A 23,580-nucleotide genomic window follows, 5' to 3' on the forward strand; every position below is an offset into this window, starting at 1 on the left:
CATTTAACAAAGTTTTTATTTTGTTTTCCAGGTTATATTTTTTTACATTTATAAGTCTACTCATGTATGTAGCTGCTTACAAAAAAACTGACTGTAAGGAATTTATTTGCTGACAGAAAGCACATACTATTCTGCGACCTTGACATTGCGTCTATCGGTGTTCACGTGAAACACCAGATCATAGGGATATGGAAGTTGTATTTCCGACAGATCGTCCAGTAGCTGCATCTAACATTGTTTAAAAAACAATTTATTGTGAATGAAACAAAGCATTCGAAATAATGGAATCAACAATATGTTAAACAAGTGACGAAAACGTTATCTTATACTTGCTAGCCATCACCTACCTTCTATGTGCTAGCCACCACCTACCTCCTCTTATACTATATGCTAGCCACCACATACCTCTTCTTATACTATATTCTAGCCACCACCTACCTACCTCCTACCTACCTCCTATGTGCTAGCCACCACATACCTCATATGTGCTATCCCCTATGTGCTAGCCACCACCTACCCCCTATGTGCTAGCCACCACCTACCCCCTATGTGCTAGCCACCACCTACCTTCTCTTATACTATGTGCTAGCCACCACCTACCTCATGTGCTAGCCACCACCTACCCCCTATGTGCTAACCACCACCTACCTCCTATGTGCTAGCCACCACCTACCCCCTATGTGCTAGCCACCACCTACCTCCTCTTATACTATGTGCTAGCCACCACCTACCCCCTATGTGCTAGCCACCACCTTACCCCTATGTGCTAGCCACCACCTACCCCCTATGTGCTAGCCACCACCTACCTCATATGTGCTAGCCACCACCTACCTCCTATGTGCTAGCCACCACCTACCTACTATGTGCTAGCCACCACATATCTCCTATGTGCTAGCCACCACCTACCTCCTATGTGCTAGCCACCACCTACCTCCTCTTATACTATGTGCTAGCCACCACCTACCCCCTATGTGCTAACCACCACCTACCACCTATGTGCTAGCCACCACCTACCCCCTATGTGCTAGCCACCACCTACCCCCTTTGTGCTAGCCACCACCTACCTCCTCTTTAGTTAAAGACCAGCCATTTCCTGCACCAAGGTTATCATCCAGCTGTTTCAGATTTCTCGCTCCAATGATCACAGAGGACACAACGTCTTTTTGGAGCAGCCAGCGAATGGCCACCTGAGCTAGACTTCGACCTAAGTGTTAAAAATGTGTTTGACTATGTAACTGTAATCTGTAAGCAGATTTATTATGTCCAGCATTACTTTAAAAAAAATAATTTAGTACATTTCCCATTTTGATCCTCGTGGTCTATGGGGCAAGTGAAGTAGAGTTCACCTGTTTCTGTTATCTCGGCATCTTAATGGATGTTGTGATCAGCACTGTGCCCAGCCGCCTTTACTTTCCCTAAGGGGTCTCAGGGACGTTCTATTAACTTGAAAACGGATTCTAACTAAAGGGTCTTGAAATTTTTTTTATTTACTTGAATAGAGTCAGTCTATTACATATAGAGTTTTATCAACTCTTTGTACATCGATAAGGGGGACCTGTATTGAAAACACATTTTCTTACAAATTATAAAATACATGCTTCTTTGGAATCGTATAACTTTAAAATACTTCAAACAATATAATATTACGAGCCGACCCGCGGCGTATCATACGCCGCTATTTAGTTGTTTTATTTTCTACTTTTCAGTAATTCATAGCAGCCTCCTCTTAGTTACCTCCAGTAAGTTTAAAATCATTTCAAACTAAATTATCTGCCCCTAATAACCGTAACTAAACCCGGCTCTACGATTTGTAAACATTTAGAGTGAACCACAGCTCACCAGATCATGTGGGGGTGGGGGTGGTAGTGATAGTGATAGAGAGGAAGAGAGGGGACTGCAAAGGCGCGCTTGCAGCTTGTTTTCTAACGGCTCCCAGAAGAGAATTATTTATAGATACTTTTTGGAGGACGATTTATACATTTTTGGCGAAATTTGGCATCAAATTGTTTAGGTACACAGTAGAATGAAAATAACTGAAAAAAATAATTAAAAACAATGCAAAGTAACCTTGCATATTGTTGGTAGACATGACAAAAGAATATCTGTTAAAATAAAATTTTGATATCTTACAAAAGGAATTTTTTAATAAATTTTTAAAACGCATAAATTTTTTTATCATATGTGTTTCTACGAAAACAATTCTCAAACTTTCACAGTTTAAATAAACCGGGAGTGATCTCCCCTAAACTTTCTCGAATATTCTTATATAAAATAACAGGGGATGGGAACTCGGGCTATAGACATGATTTTTAATCCATTTTAAATACTTAAAGTTTTAAAAATAGAATAAAATCTCGTAGACAAATTAATTGCACACCAAATGAACGCCAAATAAAAAAGCGCATAATGGTGCGCAATATTATTAGTACTTTTAAAATTTACATTAGTTTTTTGAGAAATCGGAAGTAGCGTAAAGTACTACTTCCAGTCAACGGAAATGACTCAAAATTTAATAGAAGGTAGAGAATTAGATCTTTTACTTACATATGAAATTTCATTTATCTATCTGAAATAGTACTCAAGTTATAGGCTTTTGAAAAATTCAAAGTAGGAAAAGTACCACTTCCGGTTATCGGAAATCGCTCAAAAGTTGATACGGATCTACGATTTTGATTAAATACTTATATATGAAATTTCATCAACCTAGCTGTAACGGTACTCAAGTTATCGTGTTTACACACGGACAGACAGACACACAGACACACAGACAGACACACAGACATACGGACAAGATTGCAAAATTATGTTTTTCCGTATCAGTGAGGTGTGAAACGTCGAGATTTGTAAAAATCTCGATTTTTTTTTTGCACGATTACAATACTTTCTCTATACTACGTATATACGAGAAAGTAAAAAAACTAAAGGACAGCCAAACCCTTCTACTACATAATAGATACACATGTTCGCAACATAATGAGGCCATTTTAAGTATTTCTGATTGGTGAATTTTGAGATCTATACCGTAAAATTGACAAAAGTGAGCGAACTCAAATTTAAGCTTTATTGAATATATATTTTGTCATATAAGTGCATGTATTAGCAAAATAATGAATAACCTTGACAAATAATTACTTTTCCGATAACATTTTTGGGGAAAACAACAATTTACTCAATTTACAAAAATAAATAAATAATCGATGCCAATCTTTACTAGATTTCAAAATCACCAAAAAATCAAGGTAAACAAAGGTGATTTTAGAGGAAAAAAATGAAATTTTTCAAGAAAGTTGACTAAGGCCCCCCCCCCCCCACCCCCCTATCATTTTTGAAAAAAAGTATCGTATAGATATCGTATGCTTACCATATTTTTTGGCAATGGCTTCTCCCGCTTCTATCAAATCAAAAGTTTTATCATCAAGTCTGGTCCACGCAGGGACTGCCTGGTTGGCTCTTGACTCATTTTCTGCCACCCAGGCCATGCGACCCTCCTCCGGTTTCTGTCCTCGTTTCACTTTTCCACTAAGCAAACCACTAATTAAAAATATAAATAATTTTCATTAACGGCATTGCAATTTGTAAAGTGTTCGTTCGTTTATAAATAAACAAATAAAAGACTGAAAGTTTCGTAAGCTTTGGGGGGGGGGGGGGTTCTTCCATAAATGACGTCACACTCATAGGGGGGAGGGGGGGCTGTAATTTTGTGACGGTGTGTGATGAGGGGAGGGGGTTCAGATGGTGTGACGTCACACTTTTGTGTTATAAAAAAGCAATGTTAGAAAACGAGTTTTAACCGTTATTTCGCGTTTTAGAAAACGGTATTGTAATAGGAATCGATTAAAATACTTTTATGTTGACAGAGTTTTTGGAAAAATATCGATGTTAAAAAAATTCAACTGCAATTTTGAGAAGGGGAAGGGGTGTGACTTCATTTTAGGGTTGGGGGGGGGGGGGGGTCTGGCTTTTTGTGACGATGGTTAACGGAGGGGAGGAGGGTGGTAAAAATCGTCAAAAAAGCGTGACGTCATTTGTTGATGACCCCTTTAGTATATGTTTTTAAATTGCTAAGCTTATTTTCTATTTTGATCTTGTTATACCAATGACATTCTTCCTGTTACACTTAGAAAAATAAAATTACGTTTACTAATACACATTGAAACCAAATAAACAACTATACAAAAACTATACTAAGCAGTTTTCAAGAAAAACGACCAACAAATGGCACTATTTACAATCGACAGCGCTAGTAACTTGCATAAGTAGATAATATCGTATAAATTAGGAAAAATTGAAAAAGACACCGCGCTTTCATGCGGTAGGTAAACCCGTGCCCCGATAAATATGATCCAGGCGGAGGCATTGTTTACATTTAAATTTAAACTCAGTTTTAGAAAAAAAAGGTCACACATTTAAGAATACAGGATTAGTAACGCATTTATGAAACGCTTCTTGTATATTTCGTCAGACGTTTTTCTATCCGCGCGGGGAAGAGCACGCTAGTAGACAATATAAAACAAAAATTGCAATATCAAGAGAAGAACAGATAAAAGAATCAATTACAAATCACGATTTTGAAAAAGTTAAACAATTTTAATATCTGGGGTCATCGACAGACGAGAACGTTAAAATACTAAGAGAATTTATGAAACTCTGCAGGCAAGGAAGAAGACACACTTAAGCAGCCACAACTTCTTGCAAAACAAGAACATCTGAAAGACAAAGAACACGAAACATACAATTATGAGACACACATAAAATATAGTATTGAATATCTGTGGGAGAAAAATCATCCGACTAATATATGGATGAGAATGGATAAAGACTGGAAACCAAGCACGAGATGTATGAAATATACAGATAACTTTCAATGGTGGTTATGTCCCCTGGAAAGAATGTCACATTAACAAGGGGAGTAAGTCAGTGGGATATATAACCAAAACACCAAAAGGCTGACATGGGTAGATGACGTGGAGACCGAGGTCTGAGTGGAAGAGGGTGGTGAAGCAGGACAAAGCCCACCACGGGCCACAAGAATTGATGGACAGACATGTATTGTCTGAGCCTAATTGAAGTCACTACTCACCCTTTGAGTGGGCTCCATGGTAAGACTCCTATACCTGATGTTTTACACACCTGGAATGGTTCCAGTTCTGACTCTCTGCTGACAAGATTGTATTGTTGCTGAAAATAGAAGTCAATATAGGATGTGTGTACACCACAGTCATGTTATCCAAATAATGTCTCATACCTTAGAATTATGCTGCTAACAAAATTTGTAGCAAATGAAATTATAATAGTTCTGAAATCAGACCTAATAATAAACTAGTTCAAATCAAAAGTTAAAAACCTAATTATGTCTTTATTTAATATGCATATATATATATATATATATATATATATATATATATATATATATATATATATATATATATATATATATATATATATATATATATATATATATATATATATATATATATATGTGTGTGTGTGTGTGTGTGTGCGTGTTACCTGTAAACTGATTATAGGATTTAATCCCAGCTTCTCATTAAGGTCAACGAGCTTCTGCAATTGCCAGCCTGTAAAGTTGCTGGCACCAATGTAGCGAACTTTGCCACAGCGAACCAAGTCATCAAAAGTGCGGAAAGTTTCTTCAAGAGGAGTACCATCATCAAAGATGTGTGCCTACAAGAAAACAATACATTAGGCTATTTCTGAAAAATAAAAAAACAAACACCTAAGGAACAATATTATACTTAAGCATCTAGACCGATGTAATATATTTATCTTTTAAGAGTCTTTAGATGCTACTTAGATGCTAAATCAAAACAAATTACTTGACATTAACATTTTTACATTAAATGTAAATCTTGCAGTGAAAATGAAAACTGATATAATTTCTTTTACCTGGTAAAGATCTACATAGCTAGTACGCAACCTTTCTAGACTTTTGTCAATACTCTGTGTGATATGACGTCTGCTGAGGCCAACATTGTTGATGTTGTATTTCGCTCCCATGTTGAACCCAACCTTTGTAGCTATGATAAAGTTTTCTCTGGTTTGTCTAGATTTGTAAAAAAAAATTACTGGATAGTTTGTATAGTTGACAATTTATTTGAAAAAAAAAACCAAAATTTTAGTAATTTTTATTTGTTAACTGAAGATACTAATTTTTATGATGCACTAGTAATTTAACTTTATTTACAGCAAGCTATTCATTTTTTTCTGCAAATAAAATAAGATCTAGGCAGTAACTTGTTAAACTTTGTTTTATCTGCATTTACAAATATGTGTGTAATATAATATTATAGTTTCTTCAAATTAAATAAGAATTGCAATATAAAGTACTATCGGACGGCGTGGCATAGCGGTAGGACGCTTGTCTTCTAGCCCGAAAGTCTCGTGTTCGAATACGGTGTCCATCTCTGGTACTTAACTCAAGGTGGGAAAACAGGAAGCTGGGCACAGCACGACGCCCAAATAAGTTATTTAACAATGCAATCAAAAGAGGAGGAAAAAAATGATTATCTTTAAACTTAATAATGCACCACTATTAATAGGCAAAGAATAAACAACATATGTCTAATCACATAACAATATTAGTTTTTTATATCATCATCTTTTCCCGTTTGTGCCTAAGACACATGTGGCAGATGAAGTAGAGTTCATCTGTTTCAATGACCTCGGAAAACAAGTGGATAATGTGCCGAAATTTAAAACTAATGTGTCATAAAATAACCATGTCACATGACATGGGCAAACATTGCTAACTGAACAGCATAAAAAATAGCATCAACAGTTGTGGTCCCACAGGGGCCGCAACCAAATAAAGTGTAAATTATCTCCCCTGACTGATAACCCATGGTATGTGTTACCTGTAAACTATACTATAAACCTTTTTATATATTTTAAAAAATTACTTTTCCAGCCATTTCCCAACAAACTCCTCAGATTTGCCTTGTCCATAAACATCAGCAGTGTCTATAAAGTTACCACCCCACTCAGCAAAACGATCCAGGATTTGAATAGACAATGCTTCATCACACTGTCCAGGTGCACGCCACTGTAAACATTAAAAAAAAATTATTTTAAAATAACGGGTTGTGTTCGTTCCTCGTGTCTGTCGTTTAATGGACACATCCAAGGGGAATTACTTTAATTAAATTTATTTTTTTATGTGGTGTTTAATAAATGAATGTCTGATTATTTTTGTTACTCTTTTTTATCTTAACATTTTTTTACAACACTATATAATACTTTTCAAAGCTACACTTCACGTTCTTAAAATACGGATTAAAATACTGTAACATTAACGACAACATACCGTGCACAGAATAAGTCAAGAAGAGTTACTTGGATTTAAAACGTTTGTGTTTTCTAAAGCCTGCCGTTTGACTCCACTTGCCCCATGGAACGTCAGGTTCCAAAAAGGAACTTTACATTTACATAAACGAGGCTATTTGCGACTACATAATTATAAATAGTGTTTTCTAAAACAACTTACGACTGATTCTGCTGATTCACCAAACGTCATTGTCCCTAAGCACAAGTTAGAGACTTTGAGACCTGATCTACCAAGAAAAACGTAGGGAAGTTTCTGTTCAGCTGCTACTGGGAAAGACATGTCTGTTTTACTGTTCACCTGCTATATAAAAAAGAGAATTATTTAATACATTTTAATACATGTATTAGAATTTGTAGAACTAGGACTGATTTGTTTATTTAATTTAAAAGCTGTTTCTGCAGTCAAGCACACTTTATCGATATCTATGGAAAAGGCCTATTAATATTAAAAGTAGGTTTTATATATATATATATATATATATATATATATATATATATATATATATATATATATATATATATATATATATATATATATATATCCGATGATTAGTTCCTTTTTAAGGCGAAACAACGACTGAAATTCAGGCTAATGAAACTTGTTAGAAGCGTGATTTAAAATGTGTGTCGTCACACAAAGTTAACCAAACAACTCCAGTATGAGTAGCCTGAATGTATGGAAAAATGAAAAAAAAAGTTTAAAAAAATGGAATAGGCCTATGTAACACACACATTACCGTTTTGAATTCCCTTGAGTGTTATCAAAACAATACCAAAATTAGCTCCTGTAATAATTTGAACTCGTGTTTAACTCAAGCAAGGGGTGGACTGGCCGGCCAGCCTACCATAAAAAAAAAACTCACCCCAGGAAAAACTATCGGTGGGCGGCCCGCAGGAAATGTGCTGTAATAGTCCTAATAGTATTAGATTTGTTTTTTTAATTGTTAGTATTCTACCATTCCATTAGCTTTGATGGGAAAAACTGCACAATGAAAATTTCAATCTGGGGTTGGGGCCCCTATTAAAATCTCTTGGACACAGCCAATTCACCCTTGATTCAAGCGTACTAAGAATACACAGAACAGCACAGAGGTTTTGCACATATGCTGTAAATATAACATCTTTGAAGAAAAAAAAAGCAGCTGTAAAGAATATTCAGATAGTGAATTAAAAGTCAATAACAAGTTTAGTCTTGAAACGCTTAAAAGAATATATTATGTATTTAGGCTATATATATATTGCCACGCACTTAACAACCAACATTTCTCGGTCTTGTGGGTTTGTAAACAAGAATAAGGAGCATGAATGAACAAACACCTTTCACGGCTAGCACAATAAAGCTACATTTAAAAACAAACCGCCACCGAACTGTATACAACTCACGATAAAGAAAACACTATACCACGTGACCTGTGTTCTACAGACTTCTAGACCAGCTTCAACCAACACGTTCTCACTGTTTCACTGTGTAGCCCCAACAGGCTGACGCTTGATTTTATTTCACTTTCTATATCAGAGTTCAGGGACTCCCAGAGGCGTATCTAGGAAGGGGGTGGGGAAGCCAGAGTTTCTTCTTTACCCCCCCCCCCCCAACGAAATGAGGGGGGGGGGGGTAGGGCATAGTTTATTTTTATTTGTATTGTTAGTCGAGACACTTGCCTTCTCTTTATTTCAATTCTTTACGTTTTCACCAGAGTTTCTTCCACGCATCTCTTCTCATCACCCCCCCCCCCCCCCAAAAGTTTACCGCCCCCCCCCCCCCGAACGTGATGGATTTTATATAGTAAACATACACTTTCACTAGTGTCGTCGTCCCCCCCCCCCCCCCCCGAAAAATGTAGATCCCCCCCCCCCCCCCGAAAATTTCAAAAGCCCTCCCAGAGAAAAAAGTCTGAAAGAAACACTGGTTTTCACTGTCTTGTTTGGGTCCCATCTCAGAAATAATAGGTATACCACCGCCCGAACAAAATGGAATTTATATAGAAAATATATACTTCTAACAGTGTCCACATCCCCCCCCCCCCCGGAAAATTTAGTCCGCCCCCCCAGTGGCGGATTAAGGGGGGTGCTGAAAGGGCTGCAGCTACGGGCCCCCGATTTTTAGGGGCCCCCAAATTTACCACCTAATTGTAACTAGTAAAGGCATAAAAAACCAAAAAAAAAAAACCCATCTACATTGGTCAGAATACAATAGGATATCAAATTACGTTTTTTCCCCAAATTTACATACCAGGTACAAGGGGATGGAGGCGGATGGAGGGGGGGGGGAGGGCTCACTTAATCGACCCATCGCCATCCACCTCAGGTAAAACAATCTCCAGGCGACCGTAGTTCTCTTTCCTGCACATAACAACTAGGTGCGACACTAATGTCTTCTTATAAAATACAGCATTGTTCAAATTGAGATGGGGAAGGGGGGGGGGGGGGGGGGTAACTCACTAGGCCTAACATCAACCGTGGCCTCAGTTGTAACAATAAACAATGGCGAACTTTAAACTTTAAGTTTTTTTCCAATTTAATTAAACTGTGAACTCTGTCCGACCCGTTAGGGTAATGGAAACTGGAACCTCTTTTGTTGAGCTTGGCATATCACCCCCCCCCCCCCCACACACACACACACTTCCGGTATGTCCCCAAACTATATCTTCCTCCCCGAAATCCCATTCGGAATTACATTTGTTGAGTCAGTCATTCTTTTGGATTTATTCGCACGGAGTCTACTCAAGAGTTCAAAATTTTTCTTGATTTCCAACCCTCCACCATTATCCAGGCTTCAGACTTTTCAGATAGACAAAGTAATCCTAAAGGCTCGTTCATCAGACCTATATGTCAAAAAATTGCTTGCTGGAGAAAAAACGACAATTTGCAATTTCAGCAAAGAGCCGGACTTTTAATTAGATTCAGCCTTGTTTTTTTTTTAAAATTCTATTGAATATGTCTCGTAACTATCCTAGTGGAGCAAAAAAACGCGCATTATCGGTGAAAAAAAGAAAGATCGAAGCTGAGCTTGCTGAAAAAACTACAAAACTGCTCTCCTTTTTCAAACCAACTTCGAGTATCAAGGAAAATAGTCACGTAGAAAAGGGATCTGCAATTGAATCAGACACCGCCGGGGTAAAAGATGTAGAGCAGGCTCCTACTTTAAAACAATGTGATTTGAAAGATGATACAGCAAAACCCCTTGAAGATAGTCATGCTATATACGACCTTCATTTTTGGCCAGAGCGGGAAAAGATGTCAGAGGCATTTAGAAACTATTGGATTCAACGTGGTACCACACCATGTCAAAACAAAAACGGGGACTTTAAAGAATCAGTCACACAGTTAGAAAGAGAGTCACAACGTCGGTTCTGCACCATTTCTTTATTTACACGTGTCCATGCACGAACAGGAGAAAAATTTGAAAGAAATTGGTTGTGTTATTCCAAAACAAGCGGGTGTGTTTATTGTTTTGTATGTAAGCTGATGTCACCTATAACTAACAAAATGACATCAGGGTTCAAACAATGGAAAAGTGCCCATGAAGTGCTATCTAGGCATGAAAATTCCAAACAACACATTGATTCATTGGCAGCGCTGTGTTCACGAAAATCTACTGGTCAGATTGACATGAAACTTGTAACGCAATATGAAAGTGAAATTCAGTACTGGAGACAAGTACTTCACAGAATCGTGAGTGTGGTACAGTTTCTTTGTATTCGTGGTATTCCGTTTCGGGGTAGAACTGAAGAGGTTGGTTCTCCAAACAATGGGAATTATCTCGGGTTGCTGGAGCTGCTAAGTCAGTACGATACCTTTCTCGCAGAACATATGCGGATACACGCCAACAAAGGACGTGGACATACATCCTACATATCTTCAACAATATGTGAGGAGATGATTGAACTTATGGGCCAAAAGGTTTTGTCTTTAATTGTAGATGAAATAAAGACAGCGAAATATTTTTCTATATCTGTAGATTCGACTCCAGATGTTTCACATGTTGATCAACTCACAATCGTTATTCGCTATGTACAAGACACCGGACCTATTGAGCGCTTCTTAAAATTTGTACCAATGTTTTCACACACTGGTTCGGAAATAGCTAATTTAATACTAACATTTTTGGAAGAAAATGGAATTGACATAAAAAATTGTCGCGGTCAATCATATGACAACGCGTCCAACATGAGCGGCAAGTATAACGGCGTTCAGGCTAAAATCCGGGAGAAGTGTGACGTAGCATTGTATGTACCGTGCACAGCACATTCACTCAATTTAGTTGGGAACTGCGCAGCTGAGTGCTGCCCCACGTCAGTTGGGTTTTTTAATCTCCTTCAGAGCCTTTACTCTTGGCTTTCTGCATCTACCCATCGTTGGCATATACACAACAAGCACATGAATGGATTGCCTGTTGCTAAAGCTTTGTCGGAAACCAGATGGTCCGCTCGACATGATGCTGTTAAGGCTTTAAATAGAGGGTATAAGGAAAATATATCGGCTTTGGAGGAGTTAGCAGCCGATGAAAATCAACCTCTTAAATGTAGAGCTGAAGCTGAAGGATATCTTAAAAGTTTACAAAAACTAGAAACAGTAATATTATTGGAGGTATGGGATACAATTTTAGAGAGATTGCAAAAAACAAATGTATCTCTTCAAGAAAAAGGTTTATCTCTTAATACAGCAGTTAATTTGTTAAAATCTGTTCTCCTTTTTATTGAAAGTCAACGTAATGAATTCGCTAGCTTCGAATCAAAAGGAAAAATTAAATGTGAAGTCAAAGACTACACATATTCCAACAGACGACCACTAAAGAGGAAGCGACAATTTGACGAAAGCAAAGTTTCAGAAATGCAACTTTCTCCTAGAGAAAAATTTATGACTGAAGTATTCATCTGTGTGATCGACCACCTAACTGCAGCTCTACATCATCGCTTAGATTCCTATAAAACTGTTCAAGAAATGTTCGATTTCTTCAGTGACCTGACCAACCTTAGCACTGGTGACATTACAGGAGCAGCTACAAAACTAATCAACAAATATCCCGATGATTTTGAAGAATGTTTTTCATCGGAGTTGATTCAATTCGCCGAGCTGTTTAAATCAATTCATGGGGGAAAAGAGCAAAACGTCTACAGTGATAGCATTGAATTAGAAATGTTGATATTTTTAAATAGATTCAAGTGCATTCAGAGCTTTCCAAATGTGCACATTGCTCTTCGAATTTATCTGTGTATGATGACGTCTAACTGCAGTGGAGAGCACTCATTTTCCAAAATGAAAAAGATTAAAAGCGATCTTAGAAGCACGGCAGCAGAGACTTAGTATGCTCTCACTTATGAGCATAGAAAATGACATTGTAAGCTCACTAAATTATACAGAACTAATAGAAGAGTTTGCTATCAGGAAAGCTCGAAAATGTTCCCTATAAAAGTTACTTGATCTTTAGTTCTAAATAAAAACAACTGTAATAAATGTAAGTATTCTTAATTTCTTTTGCATTAGTAAATAAATAATTGTCACTTTAAATGCTCTTAAGTCTCAATGTAATTTAACATTACATTTAATGTAACATTTTTTGTATATGCCATGGCTTCTGTTAACATTTAGCTTATTCCATTCAACCTTTATTTTTTGGAAAGGCCTCTGTTTTGTGATGTCATTATATAAACTACATATATATATATATATATATATATATATATATATATATATATATATATATATATATATATATATATATATATATATATTTATTTATTTATTTATATATATATATATAGTTTAGGGGGCCCCGGAAAAAGTTTCAGCCAGGGGCCCCGCAGAAGCTTAATCCGCCCCTGCGCCCCCCCCCCTGGGAGCAGCCAGGGAGAACAGCGCCCCTAGCGAACATTTTAAAGACAGAGGAGCCCTTTTAGCCAGTTAAAATAAAAATGGATTAAAACAAGTCGAATTAAAAAAATTCTCTGATTTTTATAGCTTTACGACATTTGTAGCTTATTTTATATAACGAATTAAAATAAAAAAGACCAATACTGCAACCATGCGGATAAGTCCACATATTGGCACTCTAATAGCAATTCCTTTTATCAAAACCGTTTAAGGTTTACAGTATTTTTTGATTAAACGAGAAGCTGCCGCCCTTTATACACTCGCCGCTTCCCCTACCCCAATAACCTACATACACCTCCAGTCATACCTAAATAATTGTCTAGAACTTGCAGTTTTTGCGTCTCTTCTCTGGTTAGATAACGAGTAGCCGATGTGTTTAGTTTACACTATAAATCTCAGCTTGCCGCTCGCAGTGGTCAGATAAGGGCTGTCGTTCTCCGGTTACACCCAGAAGGATAGAGAAGCGTCGGCCGCGAACTTCACGTTCTTTTGAGTAGGCTCTGCGACTGTGGAGAGATTTCTACAACATTCCACGAAGTACCCCCGCTATTCACCAAAACCTCAACTGTTTCCTGTCGAATTGGGCGGGATCATGTGAACAATCGCCTCCACTTTCACACCCACAGGTCACATGTTTAACCCTACCCATCCCTTTCTCACGACCAGAGTTTCTTCCAGGCATCTCTCCGGGGGGGGGGGGGGGCGTAGAAAGTCTACTGCCCCCCCCCGAACGAAATGAAATTTTTATAGAAAATGTATACTTTTAACAGTGTCCGCCCCCCCCCCAAGAAAGTTTACCGCCCCCCCCCCCCGAAAATGTCAAGTCCCCCCCCCCCCCCCCCCCCGAGAAATAAGTCTGGAAGAAACACTGCTCACGACCTATATAATTAAAGTTAATGGTGGCAGAACTTACTTAGTATGTAAATTTACAATTAAGTTAGCAGAATCCAGCTTGGTAAAACAATTAGTGAAATGTGTTAATATGTTCATTATATAATTTCGCGTACTTAACAGCATCAACTATGTAAACATTACGATACTCTAAATCAGCAATTACAGGGTGAATCATCCTTTGAAAGTAATGGGGTCATTCTTCAAACCAAATGGCATTCATTCATACTATACTTAGGTCATCAGGAGTAACGAAGGTAGAAATTTCTTTCTCCCTCTTAGTCAAAACGCATACTAATCTAGACAGGCGGTCCATTTTTTTGGTCAAAAATTTTGCCTGTCAGACTGTTGACTAAATCGTTGATGCGAGGGAAGGGGAAAGAGACAGGGAGGTAACTCTCCTGAAATAGTTGCAAACCAGGAGTATTTTACTCCTTTTTGGGAATAGCAATCATTGGGGCGCTTTGATTACGTAAAACTCCAGCATGTAGTAAACCTCATTTGTAATGAGTGCCAATTTTCAGGGTTAACTTGATAAGGGTGTTGTTTTAATAGGAATAGCATTCCCTACATCAATATTGTGAATTTTGTCTTTCCGGGAACATCAAAGGAATATTGTGGGAATTTGAAAAATAAGATTACCGATGATCGCCCTTTAAACTTCAGACAAGTCGGACAGTTTGTCATTGAGATTAGAAAAGATCTCAGAGTTATGTAACTTTAAGTGTTCTGGCTTGCCGTTGTTCATTTCATCAAACTGACCATGGTCATCTTCTCCAACAACATTCACCGCCGTTGGCAGGGCGGTCCGAAGAGCCCTCCTATAATATATTTTAATCGAGTTAGTATAACTTTGACTTATTTGACTTATTACTTTGGAGCCCGTGAGGAGCAAAAGGCTACAGCTAACCATCTCCACCGGACTTTGCGCTGCTCTCTCTATTAGAGCCCACGTTAGCCCAGCCTTGCCTCTCCTGCCACTGTCCTATTCCAGGATTGCTTTCGTCGGGCTACTTTTCTTTTCCCCTGGGTTTCAGGAAATGAATATGAAATTATTTTTTTCCTGTTATTTTCGTAGTTTTTCTTATCAACTTTTGAATCTGATGTAGAACTATAAGGACCGTTTTCATACGGCTTAATTTAATGGGTATGTGGGATGTTCCTTCCTGCTAACATTACTGAATGAAACAGATGCTTAAATAAATATTAAGAGCGTAGTTTTAAAAAGGTATACGTTTATGTTGATCTTCGGATTTAAAAATACGATTTTTTTACAAGGCCTACTACTAACTACTAGATCTACTAGAGTCTAGAACAAGTCGCTTAAAAAATTATTTTTTTTTAATTTTTTATGTTTTTTTGCAAATGGTACGATTGACAGCAATTCAGATATTTTTATCTGGCCAATCTGAACAGAAAATTGTAAACTTTAACGTGAAGCGCTAAATTTGGATCAAATTATCCAAGTCTTACAATTGTTATAATTTAGCTCTGAGTTTAGATTGCGTTTCTGTTATCTCACCATTTAAATCTGCGGTAAATTACTGTTTTTTATAAGGACCGTTTTCATTCAGGTCTACGGGCATGTGAGCTTCAACAGTCTTGTCAGTCTCTAGACTCTAGTCTACAGTAGTCTAGTCTACACTCTACAGTCTACAGTCTACTACTGTACTACAGTCTACAGTTTACAGTGTTACACAGTAACTCACAACAACTGACAACAGTAGAGTCTAGAATAGATCTAGATCTAGATTAATCTAGATCTAGATTCTAGATCTGATCTAGCGTAGTAGAATCTACGGTAATCCCTTAGTTTAGCGTCGGTTATTATTCCGGAATCGTATAGCAGTAAAAAACAGTAAAACAATGCCAAAGTCTGTCACACACTTCCGGAATTCACCGGAAGTACTGTAAACCATACTTTATTTGGTGTCATCTTTTATTTTTATACAGAATGTTTAAAATTTAGATAGATTTATTTTTGTAATCATTTTTACATTTTGTAATCATTTTTACTATTTTCGTAATCTCGATTTTTTTACTTGGCCTAGCAGCTAGATATCTAGCTAGATCTAGATCTAATTAATTAATGGTAGCAAATCCGCTGCAAGCAAAAAACATTAAATTATTAGGCATATATCCATATTTATATTAGCCTACATTTGACTTCATTATTTATTTATATTAATATTTGTTTTATTTTTATTTTTAGATCTACTAATTTAAATCTACTCTTATATTTATTCTTGTTTCCTTTTTGTCGATTAAACTTAAAAAATTAAAACATTAATTTACTACAATCGACTTTCAATTTATTTATATTTCAATGGTCAAATAAACCATGGTTTACCGTAACTCTAATTACCGAAACTCAACAAACATTACCCGATAATTTCCGACGCTAAACTAAGGGATTACCGAATCTACTCTAGATCAGATCTAGACTAGATCTAGATATCTAAATCTAGATTTCTAGATCTAGAATCTCAATCTAGAATCTAGATCTAGAAATCTAGTAGATAGATCTAGTAAAAATTCTTAAATTAGGCAGAAGTTTAGTTTAGACTAGTTTAGAGTAGAGACTTTTAAAAAATTATAACAAATAGGCCTACTAATAGGCCTATTATAATAGGCCTACTGATTATTCCTAATATTTTAAAAATAAAAATATTTTGAAAATGAACAAAGACAAAATCTGTTGTGACTGATGAGTGCGTTGGTTTATGTGAGTTGTAAATCTAGATTCTAGATCTACTAGATCTAGATTCTAGTAGAAAGTGTGGTCAGAGTGCAATAGTAGTATGGTCTGCCTGATTTCCTAAACAAACACTCACATTGAAACATGAGTCCCGAGAGCATCAAGACTTAAAGGTTGAAGAGTGTTGACTAAGAGCTTTGAAACTAGACTAGATCTAGTATCTGTACAACAAGATGTAATTTTCACATATGAACTTTTGAATCTCCCTTTATTTAATTTTATCAAAATATTTTACATGCTACAGATCTACAGGAAAATACATGTAGTTTTTCATTTGGATTTCAGTTCCAAACCCAGAGCCATTAGGTTAGCCGCCAAGCTCTCCACACATTTGTGGTTCTTTATTTACTTTGTAACCCAAGATTCCAACCACAAATCCTGATTTAGATGCCAAACAACATACAAATGTATGCAAACTATATAAATATAGTCACTTCATAGTTTTTTTTAGTACGTCTAGCTAGTGTGTGTGTGAGTATGTTGGATTGATTATTATTTATTTCAGGATTAAACAATTGTTTACCAAAACCAGTTAGCCTCTAACTTTATTACCCACTTATTCATGTTAGGCTCGATTATAATAAGTTTGAGTGCTGGTAATTACTTGTTTGGAATTTTTATTTTAGATAAGTTTCAAGTTCTAGGAAATAATCTGATCAAATCTACAGTTAGGTTGGTTTGCTACTGATGTACAAAGGACAACTATACCAAGGGACTATACAAGAATGTACACAATAAAGGATTTTTGTGTTGGTGCTGTTAGAAGGGTAAGTTTGATGGCAGTTGAAAGATACATTAAAGAGTGAGCATAATAAAAATCCACCTGAAGGGAGATGCTGCTAATCTAAAAAACATTTGTATCACTTTTTTTACAGACTCCTCAGTCAAACTGTATTAAAATAACCTTTACACACCAATATTTTCACAGCCTTATCCTAAACATCATATTCATAAAATGGGTACTAGAAGCCTATACTATTGCATGATTCTTTAGGGTAGCCTATGTTTCCAACACTTGATGAGGTATGGTTCATTCATACTGTAATCAGAGATGTATCATTTCCTTTTTTAGGAAATCATTTTTTCCACCTTTTTGAGGTCAGATTTCCCTCCAAACTATAGATGAGAAAAATATACTTAGCCCTATTTAATTAAAATTTTCATTTACAGTAATATTTCCATAAAATTTATAATATCCACAATTTTGTAAAAAAAAAACATGACTACGGGTCCTGTTTCCATCCCTGTTAAACTGAAAATAAAACCCCATGGTGATGCTTTACTTTCTTGGATTGAGGTATCACAGTATTATTACATAGTAATTATTTTATACATCACATAGTAATTATTTCATATTTAGCTAAAGCTAGGAAGCTAAAGATGCTGAACAATGACTGTTAATTATCAGATTGCTTTGCCTTAGTACTGCAGCCAATTTTTTTTGACTTTTAAAAATTATAATATATTGCTAGTAGGCTAACAGAAACTGATCATGTTTTGGTCACTTAAGATGGTAAATTTGACAATCATCATATATTTTAAATTGATGTTACAAAAATTTGATTTCAGAGCAAAGCAGCTGTAAGAGTACTTGTAATGGGAGAAGATTCTGCTTGTGTCAAAGATTCGTCATGCAACAATAATAAAGATACAGATGTTACAGTTGATGTAAGAAGATTATTTACTTGATATCTTAAATTAAAAACTGTAAAGATATGTTGTTGCTCACTGTTAGCGTTAGTGATACACTTTTTGTTATATGAACTTGATTTGTGCATTCCACACACAACCATTTTTATTTTAGAATGATAATTATCAATATTCTTGATCTTGTTTTTTTTTTACAGGCTCAGCTAGAAGTTACAGACGATGGTGATCAACATAAGTGTATCAAATGCAATAAGTTTACTTTTCAGTGTGTTGCTCTTCATGGAACTTGTGTTGATATTCAGTTGTCCACTGAGTCAGCACAGACAAAAACTGAAAGGTAACTAACAATCTCACTGCCTTTAGAAAAAATAGTAATCCGCATAATCAAGTGAAACTTGGTTTTATATGACTAGTTCATTAAATTTTATAAGTATTTGTTTCTCCGAGGATAACAGTAAATAGTAAGTACTTTCAAATGCTTATTTGTGAAGGATTCGTTAACTATAATTCAGGTTATAACCACATTGAGATTATAAATGGTATCAACCTAGTAGTTCAGGAAAAGATTAATTTGTTAATAAACTTCACAGGCCTCTGACAGTTGAAGCCTCTACACAGACTCTTTCTACTCCAGTCATAACTTCATCATCCTTACCTGATCTTGTAAGTTCTGCGCCAGTGAGAGCTCAAGGACCACCTCCGCCCCCACCACCACCACCTCCTCCACCCCCACCATTACCGATATCATTGGGAAAACCGCCATCATTAACCGCTGTCAAAAAGAAAAAGACTGTAAAGAAAAGAAAGGTTAGTTTTAATTTTCACTAACTATACCAGATATGTATGTTAAATGGTTGAAGTTTTAACAGCAGCCAGCTAAAACTTGTTAAAGGCATTCTAATAATTTCCAGTCTGGAGGGTTACCACAAGCTCCTGAAATAACTGCTGAAGCTTTGAAAACTGTCAAGTTAAGAAAACCAGAAGAAAGAGTGTTGAAGTCTGTACCCCAACCCCAACCAAATGCTAGTGGAAGTCCGGTGAGTTTACTTTAGTAGCTTTAAAAATTACAGATAAATTGTGTGCTCTTGTGTAGTCAGGGTAGTCTTACTTTCATTAACCACATTATTTTTTTAATGATCATTTATAAAAATGTAGCCCCAGATGAGATTGAATTTTAAATACTTTTCTTTAAAGTATACTCCCTTGTCATAACCCTGAGAATCAGTAACAAAAAAGTCTATTGCTGGCTTTAGGTGAAGCATGTGGGATAGAGTTAACATGAAGGCCAGCAGATTCTAAAGGTCACACCAAAGTGACTACAGTTTAATACTGTTCATCCTTCTTTATATATAATTAAGGCTTAGATGGTTCCAATGACTTAAAATTTTAATACAATGGCTAGAAGATAGTTGAATTTAGAATACTTTTATGCATTTATTTCATTGACATATTCAAGCTGGCATTTTAGTTTTACTGACAACACCAACCTTGACTTTACAGTGTAACTTTGATACTGGCTTATGTATATTTGTGGATTTCCTTTAAATTATAAGGCCAGGGTGGATTTAAAAGATTAAAAAAACCTTGATTAGAGTATAGGTTATAACTTTCTTAAACCCTTTGAACCCAGATGTTTATTTTGCAGAAACATGAAGTTAAAAATCAGAAAATTCATGCTCTTTCAAAGCCTAACCAGAATCCGGTAATTTAAAAGTAGTTTGTATCTAATAACGTTGTTTTATAAGAATTGTTCAATACTGGTAATAACTAAAATGTTATATAAAGAACTTTTAGATAGAAATTAGTGCCCAAATTGAGTCTTTCATTGATTAAATTCATGTTGTAAAATTATCTAATCTATGTTCAAGAGAAATAAAATTGTGAAATCCTCATCTGCTCCAACATCACCTAAATTTCATAGTCCAACCACTGGGTCACACCAAAAGGCCTGTACAAAGGCTACTAAGGTTTCCAGCAAAAGTTTTGTTTTGTGAATTCAGTTTTTTTTTCTTTGCTTTGTATTAGTTTAAACGTTTTTGTTTTCATTCGGTTACTGTCTAATTAAAGGTGATCAAGAAACATATGAAAGTATTAAGATAACTAAATCTATAGTCACAATTAGAATCCAGCTTATTAAGAACCAGTTACATTACAAACATTAAAATAAGTAAAGTAAAAAAACTACCTGTTACTTCCTCATACTAATAAAGTCCATTCAGTACAAATGTAGGATACCAACATACCCAAATCCTACATTGATAATTGGAATCACCCTACTGTATTTTTTTCAAGAAATTTTAATATATCTATTTTAAAAAATTATGCCTGAATTATAATGCCCCATTCATTGTTGATAGATTTTAAAATATTTTGTTTAAAAAAAAAAAAAATTAGGATGAGTATGCAGCAAAATCTGAATATAAAAAAAAATTCACTTTTAAAACAAGTTAACTTAATTATCACTAAAGCATTTTTAAAAACATGAACCTATAATTTTCATTTATTCTATTTGCAGAGTTTAATTGCCCCACCTAGTATCACACTGGATACTTTAAAGAGTGTTTCACTGAAGAAATCTGCCAGTAAATCTCCACAGAGGAGCACTGCTAATTCAAAAGAGAATTTTGAATGCAAAGCTGGGGAAACAATTGATTTTAAACAATTCTTAAAGAGAACAAGGCTTGCTCGCAGCCCTGGTGGCACACCAATGCCTAGCAAGAGGAAAAAACAGCCGACAGAAGAAACCACAAGTTAATCAACTTTTAAATACAGATTTTCTATCATATAGTCTTTTGCAAATTACTTTCATTTTGAATAATAATGTGGCTAATGATTGAAAATGTACCAACTTATAATAAAAGGGAAAAGATCATGATTATATTGTATCTAAAGTTTTATCCACTGGAAGGTTAAAAATGTTAAGGGGGAGCTAAATTGTTTTTAAAAGTTGTATCATTGCTTTCACTTTTAATTTATTTCATATTCAAGATTTATATTAATATGCTTAACCGGATGATTATTTTACATGTTTTGTCTTTCAAATTCGTTATGTGGGCTTTCTAAAATGTAAATTACTTATGTACATAATATTTGTAAAATGTTAACAGAAATTTAGGAATTTAATGCTAAAAAAACTGTATAGCAAATTCTGAACATAGCTTATGTAGGATTGTGCTGTTTCCTACGTATGTTTTGTTGATCCTTATTGCTTTTATTTTATAGCCAATCCTTTTAGCCCACCTCATCTACCAGATCACTAGGTAAAGGGGCATAACTTTATGCTATTATACATTTTATTTTAACCACATGCATTTTAAACCTTAAAATCAAATCAAAATATAAATATATATAAAAATGAATTTCTTGAACTTAAATAAAATAAAAGTTAGGGATAAATGAGTTATGTTTATGGTCATTAGAAAATTAAACAATTTAAAAATAATTTCTTCCAGTATTCCAAACATTAAACCTGTTTGCTTATCAATATTTTGACATCAGTTACTTCTAAAAAATGCCCACTTTTTAAGCAGAAAGATAATTTATAACATGTATAATATAACCACTGTGTGTTGTTGGCACATTATTTTATTTCATTATCATTGTCAGTAAATATTTTACCTTGTCTATGTACATACAAGTCAAATACTCTGGTTTCTTTTAAATTAAAAGTTATCAAAAATAAAGTATGATTTTATCTTCTGTTTTAGTTTTATACAAGTATACATATTTATTATACACTTCTATTTTTATGGTCATTAAGATCCAGGATATTACTTGGAAAGAGGGTGTGGGTGAGACTTCAATATAATGCTGGCCAAATAGTATTTGTAAATATCTGAACAATGAGTGTTTTGACCTGGAGAAAATAGAAAATAATTTTACTTGAGTCTTATGTCTCTGTCAAAGTGAACAATCAAAATAATAAACAAGACTAAAAGTAATCTTTTCAAAGCTGCTGTATTCATGAGTTTAAAAAATATAAGTAGCCAACTTTATTTTTATTGATGTTTGACATGTCGGTCATTGTCACATGAGCCTAACACAAAAACAGGATTATGTTTATTATATATTAAATGCTCTTCCTAACATGATAGCCTAACTTCTGTCTAGGAGATGATAGCTTCAGATATCCAAAATATTTACACATGTTTGGTCAAAGGAACAATTTAAGACTATGTAGACCTATTTCTATTGGTGGTGACTTGGTTGGAAGCTGTTTATGTTTAGTACTTGAGCTTGTCTCCCTTTTATTATTGTATTTAGTAATCTTTTAATAAAATTTTAATTACTAATCTGCCTAATCAGATTTAAAAACAAAGATTATATTGTATTATTATCTGAGACTTATGAATCTAAAAGTTTGAACAAAATTGCTGCATTAGAAGTGGATCTAAATTGAATACCAATATTTGCCACAAACAGGTATGATGAACAAATTAAAAGAATTCACTGGGAACAGAGGCGTAGCGAGGGGGGGGGGCAGGGGGTGCGGACCGCACTGGGTGACACCATTTAGGGTGGTGACACCAAGGCAAAAAATAGCAAACTATTTAGAGAAAAACTTGAAGGGGGGGGGGGTGCAAATCAAAAGTTTAAGGGGTGGGGGTGCAAATCGAAAACTTGAGGGGGGGGGGTGCAAATCAAAAGTTTGAGGGGGGGGGGGTGCAAATCGAAAATTTGTCCACGGGAAGGGTCGCTACGCCACTGGGGGTGACACCATTAAGTGCCGCACCGGGTGACACCCGACCTCGCTACGCCACTGACTGGGAATATTGAAAAACAACTGGATACCAAGAAGACATGCCTATGAAATATACATTTGTAAAATCAATTAGAATTTAGATCTATCCATATCTAATAATTTTAAAATGAATATATGGGGCGTAACATTTTTTAGGTTAACTATAATGTTTCTTTCTTCTGGGCATCCCTTTGTGCAGGGGGGGGGAGGAGGGCTCCCCAAAAGCACATCTACCACCCCCGTCCCCACCCTTCTGAACAAAAACATTTTTTTATACTTTAACCAGTGTCTGCCCCCACCCCCTAGAAACACATTGAAGCACTGACTA

At 35.6% G+C, this 23,580-nt stretch overlaps 3 protein-coding genes across 10 annotated transcripts; 2 read left to right on the forward strand and 1 right to left on the reverse strand.

The window, feature by feature from the left end:
* Positions 1-34: 34 nt before the first annotated feature.
* LOC131948355 (1-deoxyxylulose-5-phosphate synthase YajO) lies at positions 35-19,195 on the reverse strand. Of its 6 annotated transcripts, none has more exons than XM_059309943.1 (9): positions 19,167-19,195; positions 7,502-7,642; positions 6,918-7,060; positions 5,905-6,061; positions 5,509-5,682; positions 5,081-5,178; positions 3,362-3,531; positions 1,065-1,204; positions 35-228 (listed from the first exon to the last, which is right to left on the reverse strand). In XM_059309943.1, exons 2-9 carry the CDS (start codon positions 7,619-7,621, stop codon positions 127-129), a joined length of 1,104 nt encoding a protein of 367 aa, XP_059165926.1. In that variant the 5' UTR covers positions 7,622-7,642; positions 19,167-19,195; the 3' UTR covers positions 35-126. The 6 variants fall into 6 exon arrangements, with proteins under 6 accessions (XP_059165926.1, XP_059165925.1, XP_059165924.1 ...); XM_059309942.1 differs by lacking the exon at positions 19,167-19,195 and adding an exon at positions 13,520-13,534; XM_059309941.1 differs by lacking the exon at positions 19,167-19,195 and adding an exon at positions 8,752-8,820 and having other exon boundaries at positions 7,502-7,639.
* LOC131948365 (zinc finger MYM-type protein 1-like) lies at positions 10,276-12,645 on the forward strand. Its single transcript, XM_059309962.1, has one exon. The coding sequence runs from the start codon at positions 10,276-10,278 to the stop codon at positions 12,643-12,645; it is 2,370 nt and encodes a 789-aa protein (XP_059165945.1).
* Positions 17,187-22,156, forward strand: LOC131948356 (proline-rich protein 11). Of its 3 annotated transcripts, XM_059309944.1 has the most exons (9): positions 17,187-17,268; positions 17,530-17,628; positions 18,431-18,529; positions 18,709-18,848; positions 19,102-19,318; positions 19,423-19,548; positions 20,142-20,213; positions 20,380-20,478; positions 21,027-22,156. In XM_059309944.1, exons 2-9 carry the CDS (start codon positions 17,587-17,589, stop codon positions 21,264-21,266), a joined length of 1,035 nt encoding a protein of 344 aa, XP_059165927.1. In that variant the 5' UTR covers positions 17,187-17,268; positions 17,530-17,586; the 3' UTR covers positions 21,267-22,156. The 3 variants fall into 3 exon arrangements, with proteins under 3 accessions (XP_059165927.1, XP_059165928.1, XP_059165929.1); XM_059309945.1 differs by lacking the exon at positions 17,187-17,268 and having other exon boundaries at positions 17,492-17,628; positions 20,157-20,213; XM_059309946.1 differs by lacking the exons at positions 17,187-17,268; positions 20,142-20,213; positions 20,380-20,478 and having other exon boundaries at positions 17,492-17,628.
* The last annotated feature ends 1,424 nt before the right edge of the window (positions 22,157-23,580 follow it).

Source organism: Physella acuta, unplaced genomic scaffold, assembly GCF_028476545.2.
Source record: "Physella acuta isolate Inbredline_101_S28 unplaced genomic scaffold, ASM2847654v3 ptg000641l, whole genome shotgun sequence".
Taxonomy (NCBI): Eukaryota; Metazoa; Mollusca; class Gastropoda; family Physidae; genus Physella; species Physella acuta.

Coding starts and splice junctions, on each gene's coding strand:
- LOC131948356 (XM_059309944.1), top strand. CDS start 17,587: ATGTACACAATAAAGGATTTTTGTGTTGGTGCTGTTAGAAGG. Junction 19,319..19,422: donor AGACTGTAAAGAAAAGAAAG/GTTAGTTTTAAT, acceptor AATAATTTCCAG/TCTGGAGGGTTACCACAAGC. Junction 20,214..20,379: donor CAAAGCCTAACCAGAATCCG/GTAATTTAAAAG, acceptor TCTATGTTCAAG/AGAAATAAAATTGTGAAATC.
- LOC131948355 (XM_059309943.1), bottom strand. CDS start 7,621: ATGTCTTTCCCAGTAGCAGCTGAACAGAAACTTCCCTACGTTTTTCTT. Junction 6,062..6,917: donor GTTGGGAAATGGCTGGAAAA/GTAATTTTTTAA, acceptor TTACAAATCTAG/ACAAACCAGAGAAAACTTTA. Junction 3,532..5,080: donor CCATGGAGCCCACTCAAAGG/GTGAGTAGTGAC, acceptor ATTTTTAATTAG/TGGTTTGCTTAGTGGAAAAG.
- LOC131948365 (XM_059309962.1), top strand. CDS start 10,276: ATGTCTCGTAACTATCCTAGTGGAGCAAAAAAACGCGCATTATCGGTG.